A 27,872-nucleotide genomic window follows, 5' to 3' on the forward strand; every position below is an offset into this window, starting at 1 on the left:
TATATATTCTATAATATTAAGGGTTTAGTCAGAGACGTTGTGACAAGTCATGGAAAGAAATGGTTTTGGAGTTTCTTCCATTGGTGCCTGCCCGGTCTCAAAACCGTCCCAGGCTGTGCCACTTACCTTTGCCATTGGTTTGGTCGTCCAATGACTAGGATGTTGCTGGTGCTCTGCTGAGCCCAAGCCTGACGAAGGTGAAAGGATGGTGAATTCGTGCTTCCATCCATCTCAAGTGTTTTCACCAAGAGCCTGCCAAGTGCCAGGCACCTTCTGTAGCCCTGTCCTCGGTACTTGGGGAGCTCTTCAGGAAGTACCTCCCTGCTGACGTCTACTGCTCCTCTTCACCCCCTCACCCTTGTTTTCCCGACAGCTGACCCCAGAGCTGCTTTGTCTGCCTGTGGGAAGGTTAATGCTGATTACAGTAATTTAAATGAATTGCTTGCTGTTTATGTCTTTTTGTCTCACTGCACAGCAAGCCGTACTATTGTCTGTGTAGCAGATAATTTCTATTTTGAGTTTTCATTAAAGTATTTATACCTATCTCATCTCTGCTGTATTGTTCACCGAGCACAGCACCTCTAGGGTCTCTGGGCTGACTGCTGCCCTGTTCTCGTCTTGTACCGTCCTCCAGAGCGTATGAGCTGCAGAAAGAAAGTGCTGAATCAGCTCCCCACATTCTGCAAGTCTCCCCACATTCTGAAAGTGATGTGAGAGTCAGAAACACTACAGAGTGTAAAAGATATGACTGCAGCCTATTTAGAAGATTTTGTGGCTCATCTTACTGTGGACATGAAATTAGGTGCTTTTCAGCTTCTATTTTGTGATGTGTAGTATTTTTATTTATTTAAAGTTTATTTATTTATTTTGAGAGAGAGAGCCCAAGTAGGGGAGGGTCAGAGAGAGAGAGCGGGAGAGGGAATCCCACTAACAGCACAGAGCCTGATTCAGGGCTCGATCTCATAAACCATGAGGTCATGACCTGAGCTTTAATCAAGAGTTGGACACTTAATCGACTGAGCCACTAGGTGCCCCAGTGTACTTATTTCTAGTTGTGTTTCTCTGCACATTTGAGGAAAATTTCAGGTTTCATAGTGATTTGTTGGGTGTTAATGAAGCTAATGAGATTATAGTAGATATAATCACAGTGGAAATACTGAGAAAAAAGTGGAATTAACCTCTAAAATGTACTTGTTTATACTTTAAATCTAAGGTCTTAGAAAATTCTAGAAAACACATTAAAAAAACACATAAGCACACATTCTGTTAGTCATTAGAGCAAGGGTTAGCCAACGTATTCTGTAGAGGGCCATACAGTAGATATTTTCAGTGTTGTGGCCACACACACAGGCACAACATGAACAGACATGTCTGGATCTGGCTTGCTGGCCGGCTTCGTCGCTGATCCCTGCTTTACATCAGGAGAGAACGAGAATGAAAAGAACAAATACTGTCTTAGTATCATTTCGAGAAGAGTTTTGATCTTAGGGACCTTCTGAGACAGTCTCAAACCACAGTTGAAGAACCACCGGTTTAAACTGTTGGAATTGATAGTTGCCGAACAGGACTTTAATGTGTTTTAATTATTTTTTCTTGTTAGGAAATTCAACAGTTCCTTGTTTTAAGTGGTTATTGGATTGGTTTATTTTCTTGTTTTTTCCTGTGGGGTACTAATTATAATAATTCAGGCTGAAATCTATTGCCTCAATCCTTTTCTCAGTTGTGGGGTATTTTGGGGGACAATTTGTGCCCTATTCTGCTGTTTTGACTGTAGCCTAGTCTATGTGCATCTTAATTTACCACACCTATTCATATTGTGAATTAAAAAAATCTTAGATCCTCTTCATATGCTTAATAGTTTATATATGGCATTATCTCACACCTTTCTTACTAGAAAAAACTTGGATATTTTGTGTTTTGGGGTATTAATTTGAAAGGACATTTTTTCTAACATTTTCCTCCAGATGATTATTGGTATATTAAAGACATATTCGGGATGTTATCATGTGGGTTTTTTTTTTTTTAACTGGAAACCTTAATGAGTGCTCTTATTATTTCTGATAATTTTTTAGTTGGTTGTTTTGATTTTGTAGGTATGAAATAGTTTCTATCTGCAAATAATGATTTGCACCTTCCTTTCTAATTTTGGCCTTCTTATTTATTACCTCATTTCACTGGCCATTGCTTTAAGAGCCGTATTACATAATAGTGGTGATTGCCTTCTTCTGGACTTTAATGGAAATGCTTTCAGTATTACACCCTCCAGCACAGGGCTGGTTGTTGGCTTGAGACCAAGTTAACCGAGTGTCCTCTTTCTTTTTTACTAAAAGTTCCTATTGGGAATGGATATTGACTTTTTCTTTTTCAAGTGCGTTTTGAGTTTCTTTCACGATACTGTTTTTCCCTTTGGCTTATTTACATAACATAAAACATTGAATAATTCTTGCATCCCTCATGTGACCATGCCCCTCATTTGGTCATGGTATGTAACATGTTTTAACATGTGGCTCAATTTTCTTTGGAAAGAATTTGTGATTTTGGGATTTTTTTTGTGCAAAATGTGAGATTGGTCTGTGGTTTCTTTTTATTGTACTGTTTTTGTTGTTTTGGTATTAGGCTCTGTTAACTTTGTAGGAAGAATTGGGGAGCCTTTTTCTTAGTGCTTTGGAGCAGTTAAAACAACATTGAGAATGGTCAGATTTTCTCGATGATTGAAGCATTTAAAGAACTCGTACTTGAAATGTGGGCTAGGGTTTCTTTAGTTGGCAACTTTTCCACCTCTGATGACTATTGGTTTCTGTAGGGATTTTCTCCTCTTCTTGCATAAATTTTGATAATTTGTATTTTCCAGGAAAATTACATATTTTAACCACATATTCTCATATAGTGGGATTGAGTTGTACAAAGTCTTTTCAGTTGTTCAATTTTGTCTGCACCTATTATCATAGCCTCTTTCAATTTTCCCTTCATTTTGAAATTTAGCTATTGACCTGTTTAATTTTTAATAGAAATTTATTTTTACTGTTTTTATTTATTGCAAGTAACCAATTTCTATTTTTTTATTACTAAGGATATTCTTTTAGACATGTTAAAATCTGAGGTGATCATGTATAGTTGGAAGTGCAAGTTGAAGTTCATGACAGAAGTTTGAACTGGAAATGTAAATTTAGAGAGTCACTGGCATCTAGTTAGTTTCTTGAAGAGCCGCTCTGTTCTCCTTCTGTCAGAGGGACCTGCCCCTTCTCTTCTAACCCTGGGCTCTCCTTCTTGAAAGCAATAAATATTGCTTGTCAAACTATCCCCCGTCCTCAAGTCTCTGTCATAAGCAGAAACTCTTGTAGGTGAAGAAAACGTGTGTGTGTGTGTATGGTAAAATATATATAGAATAAAACTTGTCATTTTAACCAGTTTTAAATACACAATTCAGTTGCATTAATTACATTCGTGATTTTGTGCAACCATTACTACTATTTATTCCAAAAATTTTTCATCACCCTAGCCAGAACTCTAGAACTGTTGAGCCCTAATTCTTCGTTTCACCTACCCCAGCCCCTGATAATCACTGATCTTATTCCTCTCTATAAATTTGTCTATTCTTGATATTTCACAAACGTGGAATCATACACTGTTTCTCCTTTGTGTCTGTCCTATTTCCTTTAGCTAATGTTTTCATAGTTCATTCATGTTGTAGCATGCATCAGCATGTCAGTCCTTTTTATGCCTGAATAATATTTCATTATATTGTGTGTCCCACATTCTGTTTATCCATGAATACTTGAATTGCTTCCACCTTTTGGCTATTGAATAGTGGATAATGCTGAAACGATCGTTGGTACACAAGTATCTGTGTGCCTGTTTTTAATTCATTTGGACTTATACCTGGGAGTAGAATTGCTTTCATGTGGTGATTCTCTATTTAGCAGTTTGAGGAATGTGTTTTTTTTTTTAATTTATTTATTTTTTTTTTAAATTTTTTTTTTTTCAACATTTATTTATTTTTGGGACAGAGAGAGACAGAGCATGAACGGGGGAGGGGCAGAGAGAGAGGGAGACACAGAATCGGAAACAGGCTCCAGGCTCCGAGCCACCAGCCCAGAGCCCGACGCGGGGCTCGAACTCCCGGACCGCGAGATCGTGACCTGGCTGAAGTCGGACGCTTAACCGACTGCGCCACCCAGGCGCCCCTTAATTTATTTATTTTGAGAGAGAGGGAGAGAGAGAGAGAATCCTGAGCAGCCTCTGCACCGTCAGCATAGAGCCCAGTGCAGGGCTCGAACTCATGAATTGTGACATCATGACCTGAGCTGAAGTCAGATGCTTAAACAACTGAGCCACCCGGGCGTCCCATTGTAGGATTTTTTAAAGGATCTTTTTTTGGAAATTAAATACATAGTTACTAGAAGGGTTAATAAAAATAGAAAATCATGACGAATTATAAGAAATCTTGAAGTAATAATAACTACATCTGTTCTTTATTGAAACATAATTGGGGCTTGCCCAATTCTTTCACTGGCTTGTCGATTTTACTTCCTCTTCCCATTTTTTATCATGCAATCACTCCTACCTAGGTGCCTAGTTTCTTTTAGACATCTCAGCAGGCATAGGGGGCTTGGGTGTTAGAACATTACAAGTAATTTACTTTACAGACTCTACCCTGCCCCAGTCTATCCCTTATAGCGCCTCTAATAGACATGCCTGTTGTCTTTCTTGCCCTTTTAATACAAAATTATTACAATAGAAATTTACATAAAAAGAAATAACCTATGATAAACCTTGTTCATGCTTTTATCTGAAAATAGGAATTTTCCATAACTCTAGCATGTCCGCCACAACGTGTACCTGCCCTTCTAGAGATTGAGTGAAGACTTGAAGGTCTCTGGAGCTACCTTCCTCATGGCTCCTCTAGCCCCCTTTTCAGTGTGGTGCTCCTGATTCTGTTGCTTGCTTGTCCACTTCTAGCTTTATATTTGGCTTCCTGGATTACTTGGTAATCCACTTTTCTTGGGCTTACTGGTAATGAAAAGGGAAGATCAGCAACTTTTTGCAGTGGTATCATTTTCTCCTTACTTCCTGTCCCTTGCTCACTAGATTTCAGTTACCCTTAGGGTCTTTCTTCCCAGTCCATCCACTCATCCCCTTCTCTGGTACTTTCCAGGTTAGGCCAGTCTATGCTAGTGACAAGGGTTATTTATATCTGATTATAGTCACATTACCATAGAAATCATAGAATTCTCGACCTCCGTGCGTCCTACCTACAAGATCGTGTGCTCTTCTTGACATGTGATACAGTCTACCCCTAAGGGCTTTCAGTGGAGCACTTCACATTGTTTGTAAATATTTCATAGCACAAAGTGAAAACAATAAATTTGCTTTCAGGTCAGCCTCGCTTGTGGTACAAATGATACCAGCCCACTATGGTAGCATTGACTTTCCTCACCGATCAGAAGCTGTAGTTAACAGTTACATGTTTTTGATAAAACAACAACAGAATAGCAAATTAATTTTCAGTTCAGTTAAGTTACTAAAAATACTTCCAAGTGTGAGATCCTGGGCAAAAATTAATGTTTAAAAATGTGCAATAAAAAAATCTGCTGTGATTAAAAGGTTAGAAACAACTGATTTAGTTCATTCCTTTTGTTTTACAGACAAGGAAACTGAGGCTCAGAGAAGTTACTTGGCTTGTCCAGTGTCCCACAGGAAGTTAGTGAGTTCATAAAAGAAAAATACCTTGTACTTACCATAACAAACTTCTGCATATGGATCATATTATTTAAGGAGCAAAGCATACCAGATCAATTTAATTTCTTTCTATAAGAATATGTTCGGCATTGTTCATTGCCCACCTAATGTCTATTTCCCACTCTCCCTTTCCCACATGTGTTCAGCTTTTCATCTGTTCCTTCCCCAGATTCCTTGTACTGTGGGTGAAGGTGACTCCAGCTGCCAAGCTGAGTCTTGGTTGCCTTAATACCAGTTGCTTGGTATGCTTGCTTACCTTATGCCAATTGAACTTTCTGCAGAATTGGAAGTATTCTAATCTGTACTGTCCAGTACGGCAACCACTAGCTGCCTGTGATGGTTGTCCATTTGACATGTTAGTGTGACTGAGAAACTGAATTTTTAATTGTATTTCATTTTCATTAATTTTATTTTAAATCGCTACGTGTGGTTTGTGGTTACTGTATTAGACATTATATCTTCATACCATTTCCTCTTCCCAAGACACATGACCTCAGCGGTCTAATTGGGGTGACTCCTGCTTGGAGTTCTGGGATGTAAGAAGTTTCCTGATGGACATCAACAGGAAACATTTATCCCTAATCGCTCCTGGCAGTGATTCTATGACTTGCTAATCAGTGTTGTGAATAGAAGAATGGAGAACTAGAAAAAAATCTGGGCCCTACCACCATTTGTGGGCCCTACATCAGCTGACCCTGGACCCTGACTTTCCTCTGGACTTGCAGGTGCGTGAGCCACTGAGTCACCTTTGATACAGATAAGCTGGTTTATGTTGAATGTTCCATCATCTCAACCAAGAATATCCAAGCAAACACAGAGGACATTATATGCCAGGAATTATGCTCCCTGCTGGGAAAAAAAGATGATCAAAGAATAAAATCTAGATGCTTGTCCTTGAGGTGAAATTAGTCTATAAGAGGAGTTATAGATAACAGATATGTGTTCTGGGTCTTACCTGCCTTAGTTCCCTTTGATGGGAATTGCCTTTACTAAAGTGGTAAATACAATCTGTCCCCTGTCCTCAGTGAACTGAGTGAACTCCTGACCCAAGGATCTTCAACACGTTGACTGGCCAGTAACCAGTTAGATTTTTTTCTCCACAGCTTGAGGACTCTGGAGCAAAAATGTGACATGGAATGAGGGCTGGAGACAATCATTAGGGAACAGAGACTGCTAGTAACCACAGACCATGCACATAGAGAAGGGGAACAGATTTGCAGAGAGAGGGAAGAACCATTCAGAGAAGAAAGTGTAGAAGGTGAAAGGAGGAGGTGGGGGGAGAAAGCAATTTATTCTCTGGGCCTTGAAGGGTGAGTAAGGTTTGCCAGGTGAAGAAGGGTAAAAAATATTGTTGGTATGAACAGAGTCACAGAAGTGGAGGGAGGCTAGAGTAGTATCTATAGTGAGAATAGTGCAGGGTGCCTGGTGGGCAGTCTGGAGAGGAGGCTGGAAAAAATAGACTGTGGTTGCCCAGTTATCTGTGGCTGCTAAGAGAATGAGGTACTGGGGAGTCATCCAAGGTTGTTAAGGAAAGGAGACTGTGGAAGAGGGGAGAAATTGGAGCAAGGCATGGGACGAGTTACGACTTGAGGTCATACTTGAAGACCTGACTGAGCAATGGCAGCTGTGATGCAGAAGAAGGGCTAGGTGACTGAGATATTTCAGAGCTAAAATTGGCAGAGTTAGATGGCAGATCAGGTATGGGACGTGAGGCAGAGGAGCTTTCAAGGAATGAGATCAACCTGATACCTGGTTTAGTAACTGCGTGAGTACGTACAGTCTTTTAAATGAGACAGATAAGACCAGTGGTGAGACGCACTACGAATTCAGTTTCTGATCACATGTTGAATTTGAGTTATATGAAGGTCATTCAGGTCATGACATCCAGTAGGCATTTGGAAATAGAGGTGTAGACCCAGAGGAGGGATGGTGAGAGTTATAGGTCTGAACAGTATCATCAGTTGGGGCTATGGAAAATTGACAAGATTATCAAGTAGATGGCCCACAGTTGGAATGACTAGAAGTAGTCCTTGGCCTATAAAACCAAGCACAAGTTAGGAGATACAAAAAAACTCAGGGACATGGTTGAAGGTTGGGAAGTAACTGATATTTGAGAGCTTTGTACGAGACCTAACAGAAGAGCACATGGAACTGGGATGCCTGGTGGCTATGTCAGATAAGTGTCTAACTTCAGCTCAGGTCTTAATCTCGCAGTTCGTGAGTTCAAGCCCCACGTCAGGCTCTGTGCTGTCAGGAGCCTGCGTTGAGTTCTGTCTCTCTGTCTCTGCCCCTCTTCTGCTCATGCTCTGTCTCTCTCTCTCAAAAATAAAAAAACATTTGGGGCGCCTGGGTGGCGCAGTCGGTTAAGCGTCCGACTTCAGCCAGGTCACGATCTCGCGGTCCGTGAGTTCGAGCCCCGCGTTGGGCTCTGGGCTGATGGCTCAGAGCCTGGAGCCTGTTTCCATTCTGTGTCTCCCTCTCTCTCTGTCCCTCCCCCGTTCATGCTCTGTCTCTCTCTGTCCCAAAAATAAATAAACGTTGAAAAAAAAATTTTTTTAAATAAAAAAAAAATAAATAAATAAATAAAATAAAAATAAAAAAAACATTAAAAAAAAAAAGAAGAAGAAGAGAAAAAGAAAAGCATATGGAACTAAGAGGGAAGTGATGAGTATTTTTGAAATGAAGGGATGCCTCTCTTTCCTTAGTGGGTATCAAACGATTAAGATGACTTGTATTTAAAAAGATGAATTCTCACAATTATTGAAAATCAACCTTTATTCACAGAGGACCTCTTTCTTTTGCATGAGAATGAATTGAAGGAGAAAAGTTGAATTTGATATTTATTGAACTGGGAAACAGAATCAGTTACAGATGGTGACTGATGATGTCTTCATTTCCACTTCCCACTTCCTGGGATTCTGGACACTATTGTCTGTGAGTTTTGTGGTCTTTAGACTCTAAGAAGGGAAGGCCCACTCAAGTAGATCTTCCCAAGTCATCCCTTTGGCCAGCATATGCCAAGTTTATTCAGTTGTGTGATGAAGTCTTTTTGTAACATAGCATTTAACCTGCTTCCTTAAGGTTCCCGATCCTTTTTGTTTGTTTGGGTAGAGACCCTTTTGTTGCCACCACACAGAATTAAATGCCTGCAGGTCCATCTTACTGGGATTGACTTCCCTTTTGGATCGTTCTAAATAATGCTCTTTCTCCACTGAGAACTATCAACTAGGTTTTTTAAGTCATGCAGCAACCGTGTCGAGGGAAATCTTTGCCTAATAGAGTAGTGGTAGCTCTAATCTGTTGAGATTCACAAAAAGCTGTCGCGGAAGATTCCAGCTAAGCCTATTGAAAAAAAAACACAACTGGGACATGTGGCTCTGGATGGGGAGAGAGAACTGACAGTTGTCCTACTCTGGGTATAGAATGTCCACCATTAAAGACAGATCTTATTTAACATTTTATAGGAGAAGATTATCCCTGGTTTTCAGATATTGCTTAAAAAAAAAGTGAATGAGTCACCCCATCCCTAGAAGCGGAACCATTGTCCCACCCCTGTATACCCTTTCACTAGCCCCCGGAGTGAAAGTTCAGCTACACAGTAAAGTCTCTCACCTCTGCTCCCAGTTAGCTGACCCCCGTTGGGCCCGTCCCCTCAGCTCTGACTCATTTGCTTGAGCCAGAAGCAGCAATAAAGTATGAACTTGAGAGGCTTGGCCTTGGCTCTGACTTTCTTTTTGACCCTCCTATTTCAAAGCCCCCTTGATGCCAGCTTCTGCAGTTTAGACTGTTAGCACTCTTGACTCTGCAGTCCAGCCAGGTCTCATTGCACCTGCCATTCCAGGTACAAATACTCCTTGGGCTCTCTGTGGTCCATTGGGGTCGGGACCCAAACCTATCTGGTTAGGCCTGTTGGCATCTCTACCAGGGAAGGGGGAGTTCAACAAAATGTGGCAACACTCTTACTAGGAGAAAAAGTACTGAGCAAGAGGTTTTGCTAGTCATTCTTGCCTCTTAGTGTTTCATTTTCCTTTTTATGTTAAAGAAAGGAAGGGAGGGAGGGAGGGAGGGAGGGAGGAAGGAAGGAAGGAAGGAAGGAAGGAAGGAAGGAAGGAAGGAAGGAAGGAAGACCTTCATAATAAATACCCACCTTGACTTCATAGGTTCTTGCATAAATCAAATGAGGCAATGGAAGGCAAAGTATCTTAAAAAGGAGAAAGCATAGCATTTCTTTATAGGCATTTCCAAACCCATTTTTTTTTGAAACCTGTTGCCTCTTGAAACAATAATTGTCCAATCAGTCTTCCTGCAGAGGTTCTCAGATCCCATATCAGTGATGACCTCTCATGGCTCTCTTTGGCTGTTCTTGCCCACCAGGGATCTCCTGCCTGCCTCTCCAGCTTATGTTCTTGCAACTACCACTCAGACCTTAGGTCCAGCCAAGCTGGACTTCGTATTGGTCCGAAATACTCCCTGCCCTCCTCTGCCTTTGTGCATCTGTGCCTCCTCTTTTTTTTTTTTTTTTTGCCGTGAATGCTGCCTAATTATCCATCTCCTGTGAAAATCATCCCTCCAATCTTCAAATTTCAGCTGTCATTTTACACGTGTATTAATTATCTATTGCTGTGTAACAAATTGCCACATACTTAGTGGCTTAAAGTAACATTTATTTTCTTGCATTTTCTGTGGGTCAGTGTAGCATCATAAGAAATATATATTTGGCCTCTGCCCCCAGTTCTTGACACAGAACTCCTAAAACCCTGGGAATTTCCTTAGTGATAGTGGTGCTAGGAGCATCTTTTGTTCTAATATTTGGTCTTTGACCCCAGTTCCCAACACAGAGCTCCTAAATCCCTTGGAATTTCCTGAGTGATAGGAGTATCTATTGTTCCATGAAGTGAGTCTTGATGGACCCCTGGATAGCTTCAGGATGGGGACTGGTTACCCAGAAGACCAAGCCATGATTAGAAACTTGAAATTTTCATCCCTACCCGCCATCCTCTAGGGAGGGGAGAAGGGCTGGCAGTTGAGTGATAATTGATCATGCTTATGTGATGAAGCCCTCGTCAAAATTTCTGAGCTCACAGGTTTGGGTTAGTGAATGCATCTCCATGCTGAGAGGGTAGTGCACCCCACTCCAGATACTTTCAGACCTCACCCTGTGTGCCTCTTCATCTGGCTATTCGTCTGTATCCGTTATTATATTTTTTGTTCTAAGCAGTAAACATACATTAGGTGTTGCCCTTAGTTCTTTAAGCCTTTATAGCAAATTATTGAACCTGAGGAGTGGGTCGTGGGAATTCTCCCCCGCCCCCCAATATGTAGCCAACTCAGAAGTGTGGGTAACCCAGAGACCCACTACGTACGTTTGGTGTCTGAAGTTGGGGGTGGTCTTGTGGGACTGAACCCTTAACCTGTGAGGTCTGTACTAACTCTAGGTAGTTAGTGTCTGAATTGAATTAAATTGTAGGACACCCAGAGAATTAGGGAATTGCTTGGTGTGGAAAACCCATACATTTGGTGTCCAAGGTGTCGTGGGTATAGGATACGAGGTTCTCCTTTAGTCAGGAATCTGGGAATGGCTTGGTTCTGTCCTCTGCTTCAGAGTTTCCCACAAGGCCATAATCAAGGTGTCACTCAACTGAAGGCTGAGCTTATGTGGTTGTTGGCCGTGTTCAGTTCCTTGGGGGCTCTTGGGCTGAGATCTCAGTCCTTGCCGGCTGCTGGCCAGAGGCTGCCTCAGCCCCTTGCTGCATGGGCCTCTTTGTGTGGCAGCTGGCTTCACTGGGTCCAGTGAGGGGATCTGCTAACAAGATGGAAGAGACAGTCTTATGTAACCCAGTCATTGAAGTGACAGCCCATCATCTTTGCCACATTCTGTTGGCTGGAAGGAAGACACAGGCCCTTCCCACACTCGGAGGGAGGGGATCGTACACAGATGTGTAGCCCAGGAGGCGCGAGGATCCGTGGGGGCCATATTAGAGCCTGCTCACTGTGGGATGTTTCCTCCGTTACCTATTTCTTCCAACTAAATGTGCGATGTTTCCCTTCTGTGATTCTTCTTCATAGCTGCTTTTTTTTCAGTCTGTGTTCCATCACTGATCTTATTATGGTTGGATATTTTCTTTTCTCCCCTTATGTAACTGTTTTTGCTTATCTTTCATCCCCTTGCAACTCTGAGAACTGAGTCTTACATTAAGCAAAAGTTCTGCAAAAGACCCTTTTTTTTTCCTTCTTCGAAACCGATGAAGGACCAAGGTCCCTCTCCTGCTTAACACCTGAGTCCTTTGGGTCCACAGCAGCCACACAGGATCCATTATAAAAACCTTCAGATTCACCAATTTGGCATCAAAAGCAATGACTCATTCATGTCTATATAACCTGGCTGGGGTGATCCACATTAGTCTGATTTGCATTTAGAGTTAGAGCTTGTTACCTTATTAAGGAGAAACAATTTTCCATCAGAGATGCTTCAAACATTAGCTGTTTTTGAGTGGTGCATTGTTCTGTTTCCTAGGGGGCCTGATGGATCTCAGATAATGAGGCAGTCTGTAAAAATCAACTTCTTCTTCAAGCTCTTTTCTTTTGCCTATTAATGATCACTTTGTGATCATGCCTTTTTTAGGTCACAGCAAGTGAATTGATAAAGATGACTGGCTCTTGGAGAAGCAGCATTTTAATTCTTTCCCTTTTGCCTGAGCAGTGGGCTGGATCTTATTATTCCCATTCAGTAGGGAATATCTGAGAGATGTTCCGTAGGATAAAATATCTCATGTACTTTAAGAGGCTTGGGGCATAAGAGAGATATGTGTTTGATATATGTGGGACTGAAGACCCAGAAAACAGCAAAACTCATCTAGTCTAGCTTCCCATGTTTGAGGCCAGTCTCCACTTAACCCTCCAAGATAACTTAGCACCTTTTTCATTTCTTGAGGTTTTGATGGACCTTAGAGGTCGAGTAAATAAACACCAGTTTGATTTTAGTAAACACTGTGTTTCTCGTGTTGAAATGGTCACATTATAATCAGATGGAAAGGTTGTCCCCTTTAAGAAAACCTCGGATGAAAGTCAGCTTAAACTTGAAGGAATCATCCGTCTGCTGGGAAAGATGCAGAATTAGTAAGTTAAAGCCAGCTACATTGTGTGCCTACATTTTGGGTCTTTGGGGAGCCATGAAACTAAAAGCCAATTAAAGCTTTAGTGGAGAAAAATTTTAAAGTGGTTTCTCCTGGGCAAGAGAAAGATTTGGAGCAGAGAGTGCTTGGGGAAAAGCAGGAGAGTGTTGATGATGTAATTAATACAGTTCACAGCTGGAATGGGAATCCGTGCAGAGCTCCATCTGAGAAGATGGCCCTGTGAGAAACTCAGGTTTGGGCCTGAAAGCCACACTATCTAAGGTTTCGGCTCCAACTCAGGAACCTGAAGGCATCTGCATGGTCAGCCTGATATGGAGGGTGACCAAATCCTGCCATGACGAGTACCTCTTTTCTTAACCTCTCACCGGTCCGCAGATGAGAACAATATAGAAAAATTGGTAGTGAGGGGGTTTTTCCCCTCCTAATGCTTGAGTGTTAACTTTCCTTTTGTTCATCTGTTCTTCCTTTTACTCTTAATTTGTTAAGTCCTTCCTTCCCCAGCCTCAACCCACCTGTCTGCTCTCAGACATTATCATCTCATTGATGTTCCCAGCCTCTACCCCAAGATGTAGAACCACATCTCCAGCTTGGGTAGAGGATATTGTCATAATTATATCCCATTGTCACCCCAAACTCAAAATTTGCCCCAAACAGAGTTGATTGACTTCTCCCAGTGTCTTATCACTCAGGCAGATCTCTCAAAATCATGTTTTCTTTTCTGTTCTCACTTCCATCAATCCTGTGAGGATCCTGAAGGTTGTATGGCATCATGGGAAGAGCACGAGGTACCAGCATTCATGACACTTAAGTTCGAATCCTGCCCTTGCCACTTCCCAGCTGGTATCCATGGGCAAGCCTGTTACTTGATCTTTGTGAGCCTCATTTCTCTTCTGTCTGCAATTGGCATGATAATACCCACCTACCTCATTGGATTATTGGAGAATACTAAATGTGGTGGTGTAGGTAAATCACCTAGCACAGTGCCAGATGTGTGCAGTAGGTGCTTTAATAGCGAGTTCCTAGTTTTATTTTGAATGCACAGAGCACAGTGCCTGGCATGTTCAGGGCCACTGTTTGGGGATGCCATTTGCATTTGATCCTCCGCTGGAATTGTGGAGCCAGCTTGGAAGGTAGTGGATACCCTCCACTTCCTCCAGCCCTTTTCAGCAGAGGAGTTTGGCTTACATGTTTCAGAGAAAACAAAAGCTGCCCACCCCCCACGGTCCCTCTCAGCTTTCAGCCACCATATTTACAGATGGCTTGTCTCCTCCTCCATTTACAGAGAAGGTGGCATCTCTGTCCTGCTGCCTGAAGCTAATCTTTTTCCCTTGGTTCTGGATCCCATCCCTTCCTGCCCAGGGCCCCCTCCTGTTCCTAATTGTGGCCTCTGCAACCACACCTTCTGTAGTGGTTCCTTCCCATCAGCAATTAACTGTGACCGAGACTCCCTTATCTTAAAAAAATAAAGCAGCAACCATGTTGTAATTTCTCTCTACCCCTACAGCTACCACCCTGTATTATTCCACTTCTTTGTGGTCAGACTTCCGGAGCCTGGTCCACACCCTCATCTCCTCAGTTTACCTTTCATTTAGTTCCCTGCGCCCGGCATTCTGACTTCACTGTGTTTCCTTCTTTCAAATTAGTCTTACTGGGGTTGCCTGTGACTTTGTTACTAAGGCCACTCTGCTGACCATCCTTTCCCTGTTAAAATGCTTGATTTTGTTTTGTTTGTTTTGTGTTTCTTCTCTCACCCCACATTAGCCTGATTTTTCTCCCACTTCCCTGACCATACCTCAGTTTCCTTGCAGGCTTTTCTACTTCTGCTTTCTTAAATATTGGTGTTTCTCCCTGCTTTGACCCTTCTAATTTGACCCATTTCCGAAGAGGCCAGTGCACTTATCCATTTGCCCTCGGTACACGGGGGACACCCTCATTTCCGTCTCCAGCCCAGACTCTCTCTTAAGCATCAGATCACCTCAGACTCACTAAGTCCCAACTGAACTTCCATCGCCTCCTGGTTGCCTGTGGACGCTCTTCCTGTGGTGGCTCATAGCCCATTTGTCTGTAGCGTGGCTCGTACACTTTAGTGTGAGTCAGAATCAGAACCCCCTGGGGAGCTTGTAGTAACAGACTGCTGCCCCCACTCCCCGCCCCCAGGTCCTGAATCAGTAGATCTGGGCGGGACCTGAGAACTTGCATTTCCAAGAGTTCCCAGGTGATGCTGCTGCTGCTGGTCCGGGACCTCTACTCTGAGAACTTCTGTTTACGGAATTAAGGCAGCTTTCCCCATTTCTTACTCTGCCCCATATGACCTCCCTCCCTCAGCTCCCCGCTAGCATCCAAATAATCATGTCAATCTTGCCTTGTAAGTACCTCTCTATATAGAACCCTCGATCCCCTCTGCCACTAGTCTGATTGATTGTAGTAACCAGCTAACAGCTGGCTTCTCTGTCTCCACTCTCACTTCTCCTAAATCTGCTCCCTACATAGCAACCAATGTGAGCCTCTGAAAGCGTAAGTCGTTTTAGTCTCCCGCCTACTTTTTTCTATAGCTCTTCATTGCCTTTGGGATAAATCCACACTTCCTCATGTTGACCTGGCCTCCGTCTGCCTGCATAGCGCCAGCTCTTGTCTCACCTTACTGCACATTGAAGGCACCAAGCGTACAGAACGGTGTATGTAATGCAAATATATATTGTATAGCAATTAGTGTGTACTGTATTCTAGCCACTATAGCACTTTTACACACATTAATTTCATTTAGTTTTCCCATTAACCCTGTAAGATTGGTTACATTTTACAGAGGAAATGTGGCCCATTTTATAATGTTGCCATCGTCCTGTACACCAGTCATGTGCAGTCTTTTGTGTCCAGGATAGCAGGGTTGTATTCACTCCAAACTCATTGCAACAGCTCATAATAATAATAATAATATCAACAACAACAATATATTAATAGTATCTAACGTCTCTGTTTTTGTTATTGTACTTTGTGCCAGGACACTACCTATAAACATAAATCATGGAAACTGTTCCTGATTTACTAAGAAGGAAATTCAGAAAGAAGGAGTAACTCTTTCAAAGTCACATAGTTTAAGGTCACAGGACTAGGTTTGAATTTAGGTCTTGTGACTTCAAAGCTCATGCTTTTAACTACTCTATCATCTGTATGGGTGCAAGCAGTAAAATTATATGGAGAGCTGTTTATCACTTGGCATCAATGTCTATCTATAACTGAATTATAAAATTTTTGGCAACCCCCCCCCTCCTCATTGGAACCCACCCACATGTACCTATCTTTCTTCCAGATCTCATTCAACTGTGGTGGCTGGACTTGGAGTCATACTGGGTCCTGACTCACCCTCTACTAACCATTTTCTTGAATGAACCCTGGGATAAGTTACTTTACCTTTGAACTGCTGATTACTAGTTTCTAAAAATCAAAATAGTAATACTTCCTTCATGGAGTTGCGAGAAAAAAAGTGTGAGACTACCTGCCTCTTCTCTCACCCCTTGTGCTTCTGTCTTATGTAACATTAGGCACTATCACAAGAGCTTCCTTACTGCCTCCCTGTTGTGTTTCCTGCATAGATCACCACTGCCCCCTCCCCTGTTCTCACCCCGTCAGTGTCCCTAACTATGCTCTACACTGCTACCTGAAAAATACTTGTAAAATACAAATCCCAGGGACTTTCTGTTAATAGTAATGGTGGGCTGTTATTAAGACACACTTCTGCCCACTGAAGAAACTCAAAATATTTGAATAAAGTGAAAAAAAAAACCCTAAAACTTAGAGCATTAAAGAGCTAACAAGCATTACCAGGTTAAAACTGGAATGGGGAACCCAGGCAATAACTGCAGATTTGACCAGCAGTGGTGGGGAACAGAAATAAAGCAGCTGGGGTCTCACAAGAAGGTGGGACATCAAAGGGCTACACCATGTGGGTGAGGGTAGGCCTGAAATGTACCAGCTCACAGGTGGAATTACAGTCTGGCTTCAAACTGACTGGGTCAACCAAGGAATCTCCAATCTTGAATTGGCTTAAGGGCTGGCATGCTTGCAGGTATCTGGCAAAACCAAGTGGAAGTTCTTTCCAAAGGAAGGTTTCTTCAACCTAGGCCTCAAATTATTCAGTGATCAGTGCATAAATATAACCAGGCACCCAAGGAAACCATACTCCAATGGCAAGAACCATCAACAACCATAAACAATAGAAACAGCCCTTCATAAATGTCAACAGATAATGGAATCATCACCATCTGTAAAAAACTACTGTATTTAAAGAAATAATAAAAGATAAGCTTGAACATATCTACAAAAAGTAGGAAACCATGAAATGTGGCAAAACAAATTGGAAAAGAAACCAAATAAAAATTCTAGAGACAAACATAACCATAATGAAATTAACTCAGTGGATGAGGAAAAGTATAGTGTTTTTGATTACATAGTTTAAAGAACAATGCCTCAATGGACAAATTTAACAGAAGACTGGATGAAGCTGAAGAGCAAATTAACAAAGTGGAAGGCAGTAATGCTATCCAGTAATGCTATCCAGAGTATAGCATGGGGAGACAAATAGAAAACACAGAAGAGGAGGGTCTAAATAAGTTAAAGCTCCTTCTAAGAAGGAGATGAGTGAAAGAAATAAGCAAAATGAAATTTAAAGGTAGTAGCTGAAATGTTCCGTAACAGGTGAGATACCAAATCACAGATTTAAGATGACCTGTGAGTACAAGTAAAATTTTTTGAAAATCCAGACTTAGGTACATCAAGAGGAACTACCAAGAAAACCAAAGGCAAAGAGAAAATCATAAAAGCAGCTAGAGAAAATGACAGATTCGCTTCAAAGGAGCAACAGACTGACCATTGACCTCTCATCAAATATAACTCTGATTATATTACTGTCAAAATTTTCAATAACTTTTCATTTCTATAACATAAAATACATACCCTTCAGCATATCACATAAAGCCTTTTGTGGTCTGATTCCTGCAACTTGTTTAGATACATAGAAACTTCCTCCTTCTCAATTTATTCTTGATTGTGTGCCTTTGCACACGTTCTCTTCCTCTCTGGAATGCTCCCTATGCCCGTCCATCTAACTAGCTCCTACTCAGTCTTGCCAGTTTCACTCAGGTTTACTGTCAAGCTGCCTGGCTCCCTTCTCACTGCCTTTGGGCACACTGCTTACCAGTAGTTACCAGCACCATGTACTTTCACTATTTGAATCTTTGTCTCATTTCTAGCATATTAGCTCTCAGAGGACAGAGACAGGGCCATTTGCAGTGCCTGATATTCCACAGATGTTCAAGACCTTCACTGGGTTGACTTCAGCATTTCAGTTGGTTCCAGCTACTTAAATATCTTGATGTAGGTTTTCATGGCTCTTCCCATGATGTTCTGATTCTTGCTTGTATGGGGAACTGGTCACCACAGTCAGCACCAGGATCCCTGCACGTCAGCGACTGGCCCTGCCTCTTCATCACTCCCGTGTCCTTGATGAAACTAAAATGAAGTTGTGGTGTGGAGCAAATGAGGTAATGTGTGTGAACATGCTGTGAAAACTGGCACCACTCAGTTCATTAGCTTTATTTCAGAGTGAGAGACTTGGTTGGGCTGCAATTTGTGAAGGAGGGAACTCATCGGTGCCCCTGAGCTTTGGCTTGGCAAGATCTGATGTGAGTCCTGGGACGACTATCATTGTCATCCCTGGCAAACTTGCAGCATAGCAAATGATTATAACATGAATGTTTCCTTGCCCCTGGGAGGACTTGTCCTGCTGCTTCTAGGTTTCCATGGGGAGAGGGGCCCATAAAATAAGTTTCCCTGGTTGTTTGATTTTGAGAGATCTGAAGGGAAATATTTTCACATTTCATACATATCACAGTTTTCACTGAGTTCTTGTTGGAAATAGTAAATTTCTGTGGCCCTTTGTCAAGAGATGACAAAAGATTGGGTCTGCCGGTTTGTCACTTGTTTAAATGGATACATTGAAACTCCTTTTGCCCAGTTCCTTGCCTTTTTCTTCACATTGCCCCACTTGGCATTATAGTTAAGTCATCTGAAAACCTTTTGATGTGTTTGTAAAACATTAACTATCATCCGACTTGTCAGTTTGTTGTTTATGTATGAGAAGACCAAATCAGGACCATTTTTCTTACCAAAACCAGGTGTTGGGTTTGCACTTGATAGATGTCAAGTGGCAATGCCAACCCCACCAAGCCATGGCATTTTTATTTTTTAAATGTTTAAAATAGAAGCTTCAGATTATCTGTAGAAAGAGATTAGACTTTTTCTTCCTAGAGTATTTCTTGGGGGCTATTGTTAGTGTACTATATCTATTTCTTAGAAAAATCTCTCTTTTAGATGAAGAATTTTGGTAGTCACTAGTTTCTAGAATTTTTTTAACTAGAAGGGACCACAAAATGCATGGGCCACCTCTGCCTTCACTATGACAAAACTGAAGGCCATGGGGATGCAAAACCTTTACCCTTGTGAGCACTACCAGCCTGTACTATTCTAGTAATTTCTTCATGGAGAAAATTGGAAATTTTCTCCTCTAGTCTTTCCTGTACCAGGGAAATGTCTCTTGTACCGGGTTGATGTCTCTATCAACCTAGCTGCCGATGTCAGAAAGCTGGAAATAGTCCTTCACTTCTCATAGTTAATGATATCTGGTGACCATCAAAATCTATTGGTTCCACTCCAAAATATGTCTTAGGTGGTTCTTTTTAATTCCATCTGCAGTACCTGCATCGTAGTACTGTCCTCGCCTGTCTGGACTGCTGTGGTAGCTCTTAACGGGCCTTCCTAGTTCCACTCTTAGCTTGCTTGAACTGCACCTTGGGCAGTGTCATCTTGTGCAAAATCCTTAGCCAGTTTCCCACCGTATTTAGGTTTCAATTCAGGATGCTTAAATCCTAGAAGACCCCAGCTGACTTGACTCTTGCTACCTCTCATTCTCATCCCTTGCCATGCTCATTCTTGGGCTTGCTCCATTCTGGCTCCACGGTCTTCTTTCTGTTCCTTGTTTGTGCCAGAACTTCCCACCTCTGTCTGCCTCTTCCCAAGTGCCATTTCCCACCTGGGGTTTTCTGTCTCCTTCTTCACTCCTGTACGCACCATCCTCAGGTCTCAGCTTAAATGTCACTTCCACACAGGGCCTTTCCCTGACCCCTTTGTCTAAATTGCATATTGGGAGGATTCTTCCTCCTTGGAACTATTCTTTCCTTCTTAGCCTTCATCACAGTTTATAACTTTATATTTATCGAGTGGTTATTTATCGAATATCACTCATACATTAAATGTTCTGTAAAGGCTGGAACCATATTTCTTTTATTCACCACTGAATCCTTAATGCCCCTTGCTCAATAAATACACATGGAATAAATGAATAAATGAAGAATCTTGTGATTAAACAATGCAGTAGGTTCTGTCATTAAACTGACAACTTTGCTATTTAGCATAGCAAGACGTAGTTGTTGGAAACCTATTAAGGTGATTCACCTTTCTTCTAACCTGGCATTGCGTTTCTTCACATTCATTGAACGTATCTGTGATGCTCTCCTGCAGGGCTATAAACTTCAGTTTAATTTATTAGAATGCATCTTTGAACAAAGCTTTATTTCTGTCAGGACTTCCTTATGAACACAGAACCTGAAAAGGTCATGTTCAGGGGTGGTATCTGAAAATCATGATTGGGCTCACTTCCATGGCTTGCCTTCTTTCTCTGGATGCAACCTGGCATAACCTTTGGAACAGAAGACTTTCTTGTTGTTGGGGTGGAATATAAAGCAACAGTCATTTTAAGTTGGAAGCATCAGCGACTATGACAGAAAGTTGCATGCCCAGGATTTGGGCTGCCTGAGAAGACCCCTCACTACCTTGTCTTGATCGCCAACTCTTGAGACTATTAACTCAGATAGCAGATATCTAGGTAGAGTGTACTGGTTTGTTGGTAGTCCCAACCTCTTAATCTTTCTTGAATGACCTTGTTCTGCAAAACACATTGGCAAGATATGTTATGGAACATATCAACAACTTGTGTGTGTGTGTGTGTGTGTGTGTGTGTGTGTGTGTTTTCTTTTTCTCCCCAAGAATATAAAAGATGTTGTTCTGGGAACATCTAATGATCTTGTAATCCTGAACTATGGTCTAAAATAAAAGGTAAATATTCTCTTTTACTGATGGACAGGGTGATCCACAATGGGAAAGTTTTCATTTGTTTTTTCTTTTTAGAAAACAATGAGAATTCTGCTTTCAGTGGGCACTATGGTAGGTATATTTCAGCATAGATGGAAAAGCTGATCATTTAAGCTGATCATTAAGCTGATCATTAAGCTGATTAAGATGATCATTCTTAAGCCCCAGTAGGTCAGATCATGTCAGTGTTTCCAGAGTATGCCCCAGAATGCTAACAATTGGCCTTAAGTTGAGCCTTTGCTAAGAACCACCCAGCCCTGAAAAGGATTTATTTATTTATTTATTTTGGCCCTGGTAATGTCTAAATGATAAGTGCAAGTCCCTCTTAGCTATCTGGAGTGGGTCCCACATGAATTTGTTGTGACCCCTAGAATCCAGAAACTCCAGTAAGGTTGGATAAGATATTTAGTGGGGAACTCCAAAGTAACACATGAAAATACAAGATATTAAATGTTCAGAAGTGTGTAATTTGCTGCATTTGTTCATGAGTGGTTTTAATACTTCTGGTACAGAGCCTAACTCTCTTTTTATTGGGGAGATGTGGTTTCAGTTTCTTGGGTGAATGTGCATTTTATAAGTTTCTTAAGAAAGGAAATTAAACATTAAAAGCCTTTAAATACTTTACTCTTTATATAATGTCACTAAGAAAAGCCAGGAAAATTAGGGTTGGCTTATTTATTTATTTATTTATTTATTTAATAAATAGAATCTATTTTCCACCATTTTGTTTGTTATGGCTGGTATCAAAGTAGTTTTAAAAGTTAACATTTATTTTGATTTCAGCAGATGTGCATAATAAATTAACCTATCTCTGTTCATTGTGGGCTGGGGCAGTATTTCACATCTAGTTTGTTTGCCATTTTGACACAGCTGACTTAGTTCAAGTCAACATAGTTTGACACTCCCGCTTATGTGACACTTAGCATATGAATAACATTAAATAGATCAAATGCGGCCTGCTGAGTAAGAGCATTCATGCAGGTTGGTGATGTGACTGACCTTAGCTAAGACCCTTAACCACCGTGGGCCTGGGTTTCCTTTTCTGTAAAATGAGTAGTTGAGAGTAAATGGTGCTCTGGATTTAAAAACTCCGTGACTCCGTATGCCTAATAGATATGCATCTAACTGGTTCCTTTCTCTTTTTCACTCTTCTCCATAATTTAGGAAAAGAAGATGCCGATGCCCCCGTCACAAAAGATGAGAGCACCTCCATGTCACAGGACACGAGAGTTTTATCAGAGAAGTCTCTGCAAAGATCAGCAAAGGTCATTGCATACAGATTTTCTGCACTTGTCCAAATGACTGTCACCTGAGCTACCTATCAAAGGTCTCTCATACGATTCAGTTAGGACTCTAGTTGGTCAGTTAATCCGAAAAGTCAGTGGAAGCAAGGAGTCATAAAAAGCTAATGTTTTTTATAACTTTAAGTATATATGTACGTGTTGATTTGTCTGTGTTTGGATGAAGGTCCAAAGTCTTTTCTTTGTGTGTGGGTTTGTTTATTGAAGTTTTATGTTATCTTTTTCTGCTTAAACCACACTTGTAACGTGACATCTTTGATTTCCAGTTTGGGTTATGTGAAGTGGAATGAGGATTTAGGCTCTAGTGAAGCAATATGAATGCAGACTCCTTCTAGAGTCTCAGTTTTTTTGCTCCATATTTTTTAATGTTGTCATGTCCATATCTCATTCAAAAGCAAGTTTTTAGTGTCCTTTTTAGTTTTTCTCAAGTATTCAATTTAGTTATTATAGACACAAAAAATTGCTTTTGTATCCTATCTTTGTTGCTTTGCATAATTCAATTTTAGTTTTCAATTATATATGCCAGTGGCATATTCGGATATGGGATCAACCACGGCTGCCCCTAACTGTGCAAACAGCTCATGGTGGAACAGGTGGTTCAGTGAGTGGTAGTGAGCATGAGGCTTTCTCCACCCGAGGCATCCTTCGGCACATTTAACCTGTGGTGGTAGTGTTGCCACTCAATCTAGCAAATCGGTTAGGATGGTATTTCTTGCATATTGACCTGAGGACATTTCTAAATTATGTCACGTATATGTTACCCTCAACTGCCTGCCCGGCTATTTTAATAAGCATTTTGAACACTCACCGTGTAACAGGCAACATGCTAGGTATGGAAGATCATAATGAATCGAAAACCTGCGGGCTGGATCCAGCTTACAAACCTGTGTTTTGTTTGACCTGTGCAGTATTTAAAACTTTTGACTAAGTAGCTTACTGAAAGAATCAGACTTCTGGCTTCTCTTGACGACACAAAACATCCGGCAACACTGGGCCACATTCTTACGTGACTAGTCGGAGCTGAGTACAGGCAGCCCTCTGTAGATGGAACCTGTGTTCTGCAATTTGCTGCTGCCCCCCAATGGCACCCTCTCTCTTGCTGGGTTGGTTTGTTTTGGGGGGATAGTTTCTCAGTGAATTCAATCTAAAATCACAAGGCAAAACAGCACTTGTATGCAAAACTTATGCTGTGGTCAAGTCATTTCTACTACAGCTGATGTATGAATCACAACTGATGTCAAACTGCTTCATACATTTCCCATGCTGTCAGATATTAAAACAAGAAGCAAGGACTTCTAGTTCAGACAAGACGGCATAGACTTGTTTCTCCTTGCTCTTTCCCCACTAGTGTAACTATAAACCCTGGCAAATAACGAGAGGCAACCATAGATGAATTCTGAAAGGTGAAGAGAGGAAGGCAGGCTAGTTAGGGCCTCAAAGACTAGAGAACAACGTGGCAGCAGAGAACTTTACAACCCCTCCACCAACAGAAGGACACTGGGCCCAGTGTTTCTGGATCTAACTTGGCCACAGAAGGTGGCCCAGGCAGACTCGCTCCTCACTCAGATCTAGCAGGAGTCCCTCCAGCAACACCAGGCGGTCCTGACAGTACCTGTAAGAGGGATTGAGTGGGAGCCTTGCTGACAATAAGTGGCCAGAACAAAGGCTCCCCTTCCCTGCCACACCTGAGACTTCTCTCCCAAGAAGACCAAGAGACACCGGACATTGGGTGGCTCTGGCATGGGGGTTCTGCCAAAGAAGTGGCCCAGCCCCGGAAGCCTCTTTGTCTCTTTGGGCCTGAGGTTTTCCTCCTCCCTGCCCCCCATCCCGGGGTAGCAGATGGCTGGAGAACCCCATTAAAGGAGATCCTGCCGCAGCAGGTGTGTGGTCCAGGAAACCTTTATCCTCATTTATCTCATGGGTCTGAGATGCCACTTTCCTACCCAGGGACACTGGGTGGTCAGGCGGCACTGGTAAAGGGGGTCCTACCACAACAAAAATCATAAGTGGGAAGTTTCTTTGTCTCTGCATGGACACAGATTGGGATTTGTTCTTAATCCATATTAGAGAGTCCAGGTGGCCAGCCCTGAGGAAGTTCTTTCCATGCCCTCAGGCAGTACCAGCAGAGACCCGCCGGAGCCCCACTGGTTCCATGCCAACGAAACATATCAAAATAGTACTGCAAAGGGACGCCTGGGTGGCTCAGTCGCTTAAGCATCCCACTCTTGATTTCAGCTCAGGTGATCGTGGTCGTGGGATTGATCCCTGCGTCAGGCTCCGTGCTGGGCATGGAGCCTGCTTAAGATTCTCCCTCTGACTCTGCATCTCTTTTTCTCTCAAAAAAAGAAAAAGGAGAAGAATAAAAAGAGAATTGCAGTCTCTGAAAATTAAATTATCATTGGAACTACAGCCCACAAGAGTAGTCCAGGCCCCGTGTGCTACATCTAGACACAGTGGCCTGCCTTCTAAAAGATTTAAATAAGACCTTGAATCTCCTTTTATAATATCCAAAAGGTCCAGGATACAATAGAAAATCATTCATTATACCAAGAACTAGGACATTATCACATGACTGAAGAGAGACAACTGATGCCAACAGTGAGATGTTACTGTTATCTGACAGTGATTTTAAATCAGTCAAAAAACAATTAGAAATTCTCTTGAAACAAATGCTTCAAACAATTAGAAATTCTCTTGAAACAAATGAGAAAATAGAAAATCTCAGCAAAGAAGTAGAAGTTATAAAAAAAAGAACCAAGTTGGAAATTATAAAACTAAAAGATACAGACAGAAATAAAATCCTTTCAGGATGAACTCAGTAGGAGAGCAGAGGTGATTCAGCATAAAATGAGTTAACTTGGGAACAGATCAGTAAAATTTACCCAATCTGGACGGAAAGAAAATAGGCTGAAAAAAATGAACAGAGCTTCAGGAAGTTGTGGGGCAGTACAATAGATTCAGCGTCCAAATAATTGGAGTCCTAGAAGGAGAGGATCACCAAGAGAGTGGGGCTTGTAGATTGTGCTGACAGGGAACAGGTAAAAAATACTAGAGATTTTGAGATTAGAGCAACAATTGTATAACATGAGTATGTAATGGTATCCATCTGTGTCATTGTAATTCTGTCTTGACGGACTCGGTAGCTTGTGTTGAAGTAGAGAATAGCAGTGGCTGAACTGTCTCAGAATTGAGGATTTTTTAGGGTGGGTGCAGTGGAAAGGGAAGAGGCATCTCACGACGGTGGTGAGAGGACCAGAAGTGACAGAACGTGATGTGTCCCTCAGAGGTAGGGAGGGATTCAGGCCTAAGAAGTAGCAAAGAGACACAGACAACAGGCTAGGGTTAAGGCGCTAGTGGTCTTGATGTGGTGAAGAAGTCATGGAGGGGCACAGAAGAATAAGGGAACCGGATGCAGGTCAGTCTGAGACCATCAGGACTGGATCAGTCCCAGAGGATGCTGAGGCCATGAGGATGAGTTGCTAAAATCAAATGGAAGGGAAGGCCACCGGCATTGAAGAGATACGGGGGCTGTAAGGACAAGACAGATCTTGGCTGAGTCATTCACCTGGAAATGTAGGCCAGGTGTTGCAGAGTGACTAGGAGGTCCATGGATGACAGTAACAAGAAGGGGACAGCCTGAACCATAAAAGGATGCAGGTGTATGCACGAGGCAAGAAAAGTAAATGGTCTGGGTGTGACTGTGCAGCACAGGAAAACAAAGATGCCTCATTGAGGGACTGTGTGTGGAGAAGGAGCAACCTTTGTCCAAAGGGCCTGGGACAGACAGAGTCCTTATGACAGAGAAGCAGACGCGAGGACCAGGTCAAGGACTCTGGACAGAGGGCACAAGAGCTTGTTCAAAACAGAATGGTGTTTTCCAAGGGGGAAGGAAGAGTCAGGAGAATGTAGAGCCTATCGTGGGACTGAGACTGGACGAGAGGACAGGTGCCTTGTGGGGCGGCAGCCAGGTGTGCCTGGGGCAGAGGAGAGGCACACTGACTGGCTGGAGGTTCTCCCTGGACAGGCTGAATGCCCTTACGGAGTCTGAGACATGAACAAGGGCAGCAGCCGGCTCAACAGCTGTCCGAACCTGTGCTCCGGGGTCAAAGTGGAACGCTGGCGAATGCTTCCAGTGAATGGGGTCAAAGCGCGGAATGTCCGTGGGGGGTGGAGGGAACGCTTCAGGAAGAAGAACGTCCCAGGGTGGGTGAGGGTGAGGGGATTTACTTTCTTCAAGAATGCTTCTCTCTTGGTGGAAATAGCCTGTCCTTGTAGTGATGTGGTAGTCTGAGTCTTTGCCTGGTGAAATGAGAGAGTGGGTTTAATGTTGGAAAGAAGGAAGGTTTAAAGGTTTTCAGCTTCAAAAGGCATACTAAAGACCAGTTCCTTGTTTATATTCAATAACATTTTTAAAAAGCAACCGCTGTGTTCACGCGGGGAAAATGTAATGCAGAGCAGATACTTGGAGCCATACTTCCTTCTGGAGTCTTCCGAATGTCCTTGAGACGTAGGTCTCAGTTATAAAAACACTTCCATCTAATTCATCCTTGTGTTGCATAGTTTTCATTGGATAAATATGCTCACTGGACCCTTAAGTTGTTGCAGCTTAAACGTGGATTACTTAGTCACGGAGCCTCAGCAAGCAGCACTTCATTTGGACCTAGAAAAACTGCAGGCCCAGCTAGTTGACCAAATAATATCCTGCTGACTTCTCTCAGCTGTTATCCAGTGCTGTAGATAAACAACATTTGACTCTATCTTTGGTGTTTTCAGGTGGTTTACATCTTGGACAAAAAACATTCCCGAGCAGCAACGGGCTTTCTCAAACTCTTGGCTGATAAGAACAGTGAACTGTTTAGGAAATATGCCCTGTTTTCTCCCTCGGACCACCGAGTGCCTAGAATTTATGTGCCTCTCAAGGACTGTCCCCAGGACTTTGTGACCCGGCCTAAAGATTATGCCAACACACTGTTCATCTGCCGCATCGTGGACTGGAAGGAGGACAGCAATTTTGCCCTGGGGTAGGTGACCTTTGGCAAGAAAAACCACAGATCCCAGATGGAAGTCGGTTTAGGTAGCCTTTTGGTAAACTTTTTTTGTGTATTTTAATTATTACTTCTTGATTAAAACATGGGTACTTGGCATATTTGGGTCCGAGTTTTTCAGAAATTGCTCTTAGCTACCCCCTTGACCGGTCACCTATAGGTTCCTTGAATTGCCAGGCAGTCACTTTATTTTTGGTTTGGGGCACAAAATATAAGCACATTCTGAGCTTCTCCTTGTTTCCTATTATGTCATGAATCCTGTTTGTACTTGTGAACTCCAAAGAATTTATTGCATCAAGCAACCAGACTCCTCCTTTTAGATGCTAGTGTTAAAATATGCAAAATTCCAGGCATTTCAGAGGCCCCCAGTCTTCCATGCTTTAAATTATAAACATGAAGGTGTATTTTAATGATGTGCTTTTTGGTATTGATCCTAAGGAGGTTTTACTTAG

The 27,872-nt window shown here is 42.2% G+C and overlaps 1 protein-coding gene across 7 annotated transcripts in view; it reads left to right on the top strand.

The window, feature by feature from the left end:
• The window catches only part of DIS3L2 (DIS3 like 3'-5' exoribonuclease 2), a 350,877-nt gene that overhangs the window by 131,025 nt on the left and 191,980 nt on the right, over positions 1-27,872 (top strand). For all 7 annotated transcript variants that reach the window (XM_030324128.1, XM_030324127.1, XM_030324126.1 and 4 more), the window contains 2 exons: positions 22,239-22,339; positions 27,149-27,396. In XM_030324128.1, coding sequence (XP_030179988.1) covers positions 22,239-22,339; positions 27,149-27,396 — 349 coding nt within the window. The remainder of the gene's footprint in view (positions 1-22,238; positions 22,340-27,148; positions 27,397-27,872) is intronic.

The sequence above is a fragment of the Lynx canadensis genome, chromosome C1, assembly GCF_007474595.2.
Source record: "Lynx canadensis isolate LIC74 chromosome C1, mLynCan4.pri.v2, whole genome shotgun sequence".
Taxonomy (NCBI): domain Eukaryota; kingdom Metazoa; phylum Chordata; class Mammalia; order Carnivora; family Felidae; genus Lynx; species Lynx canadensis.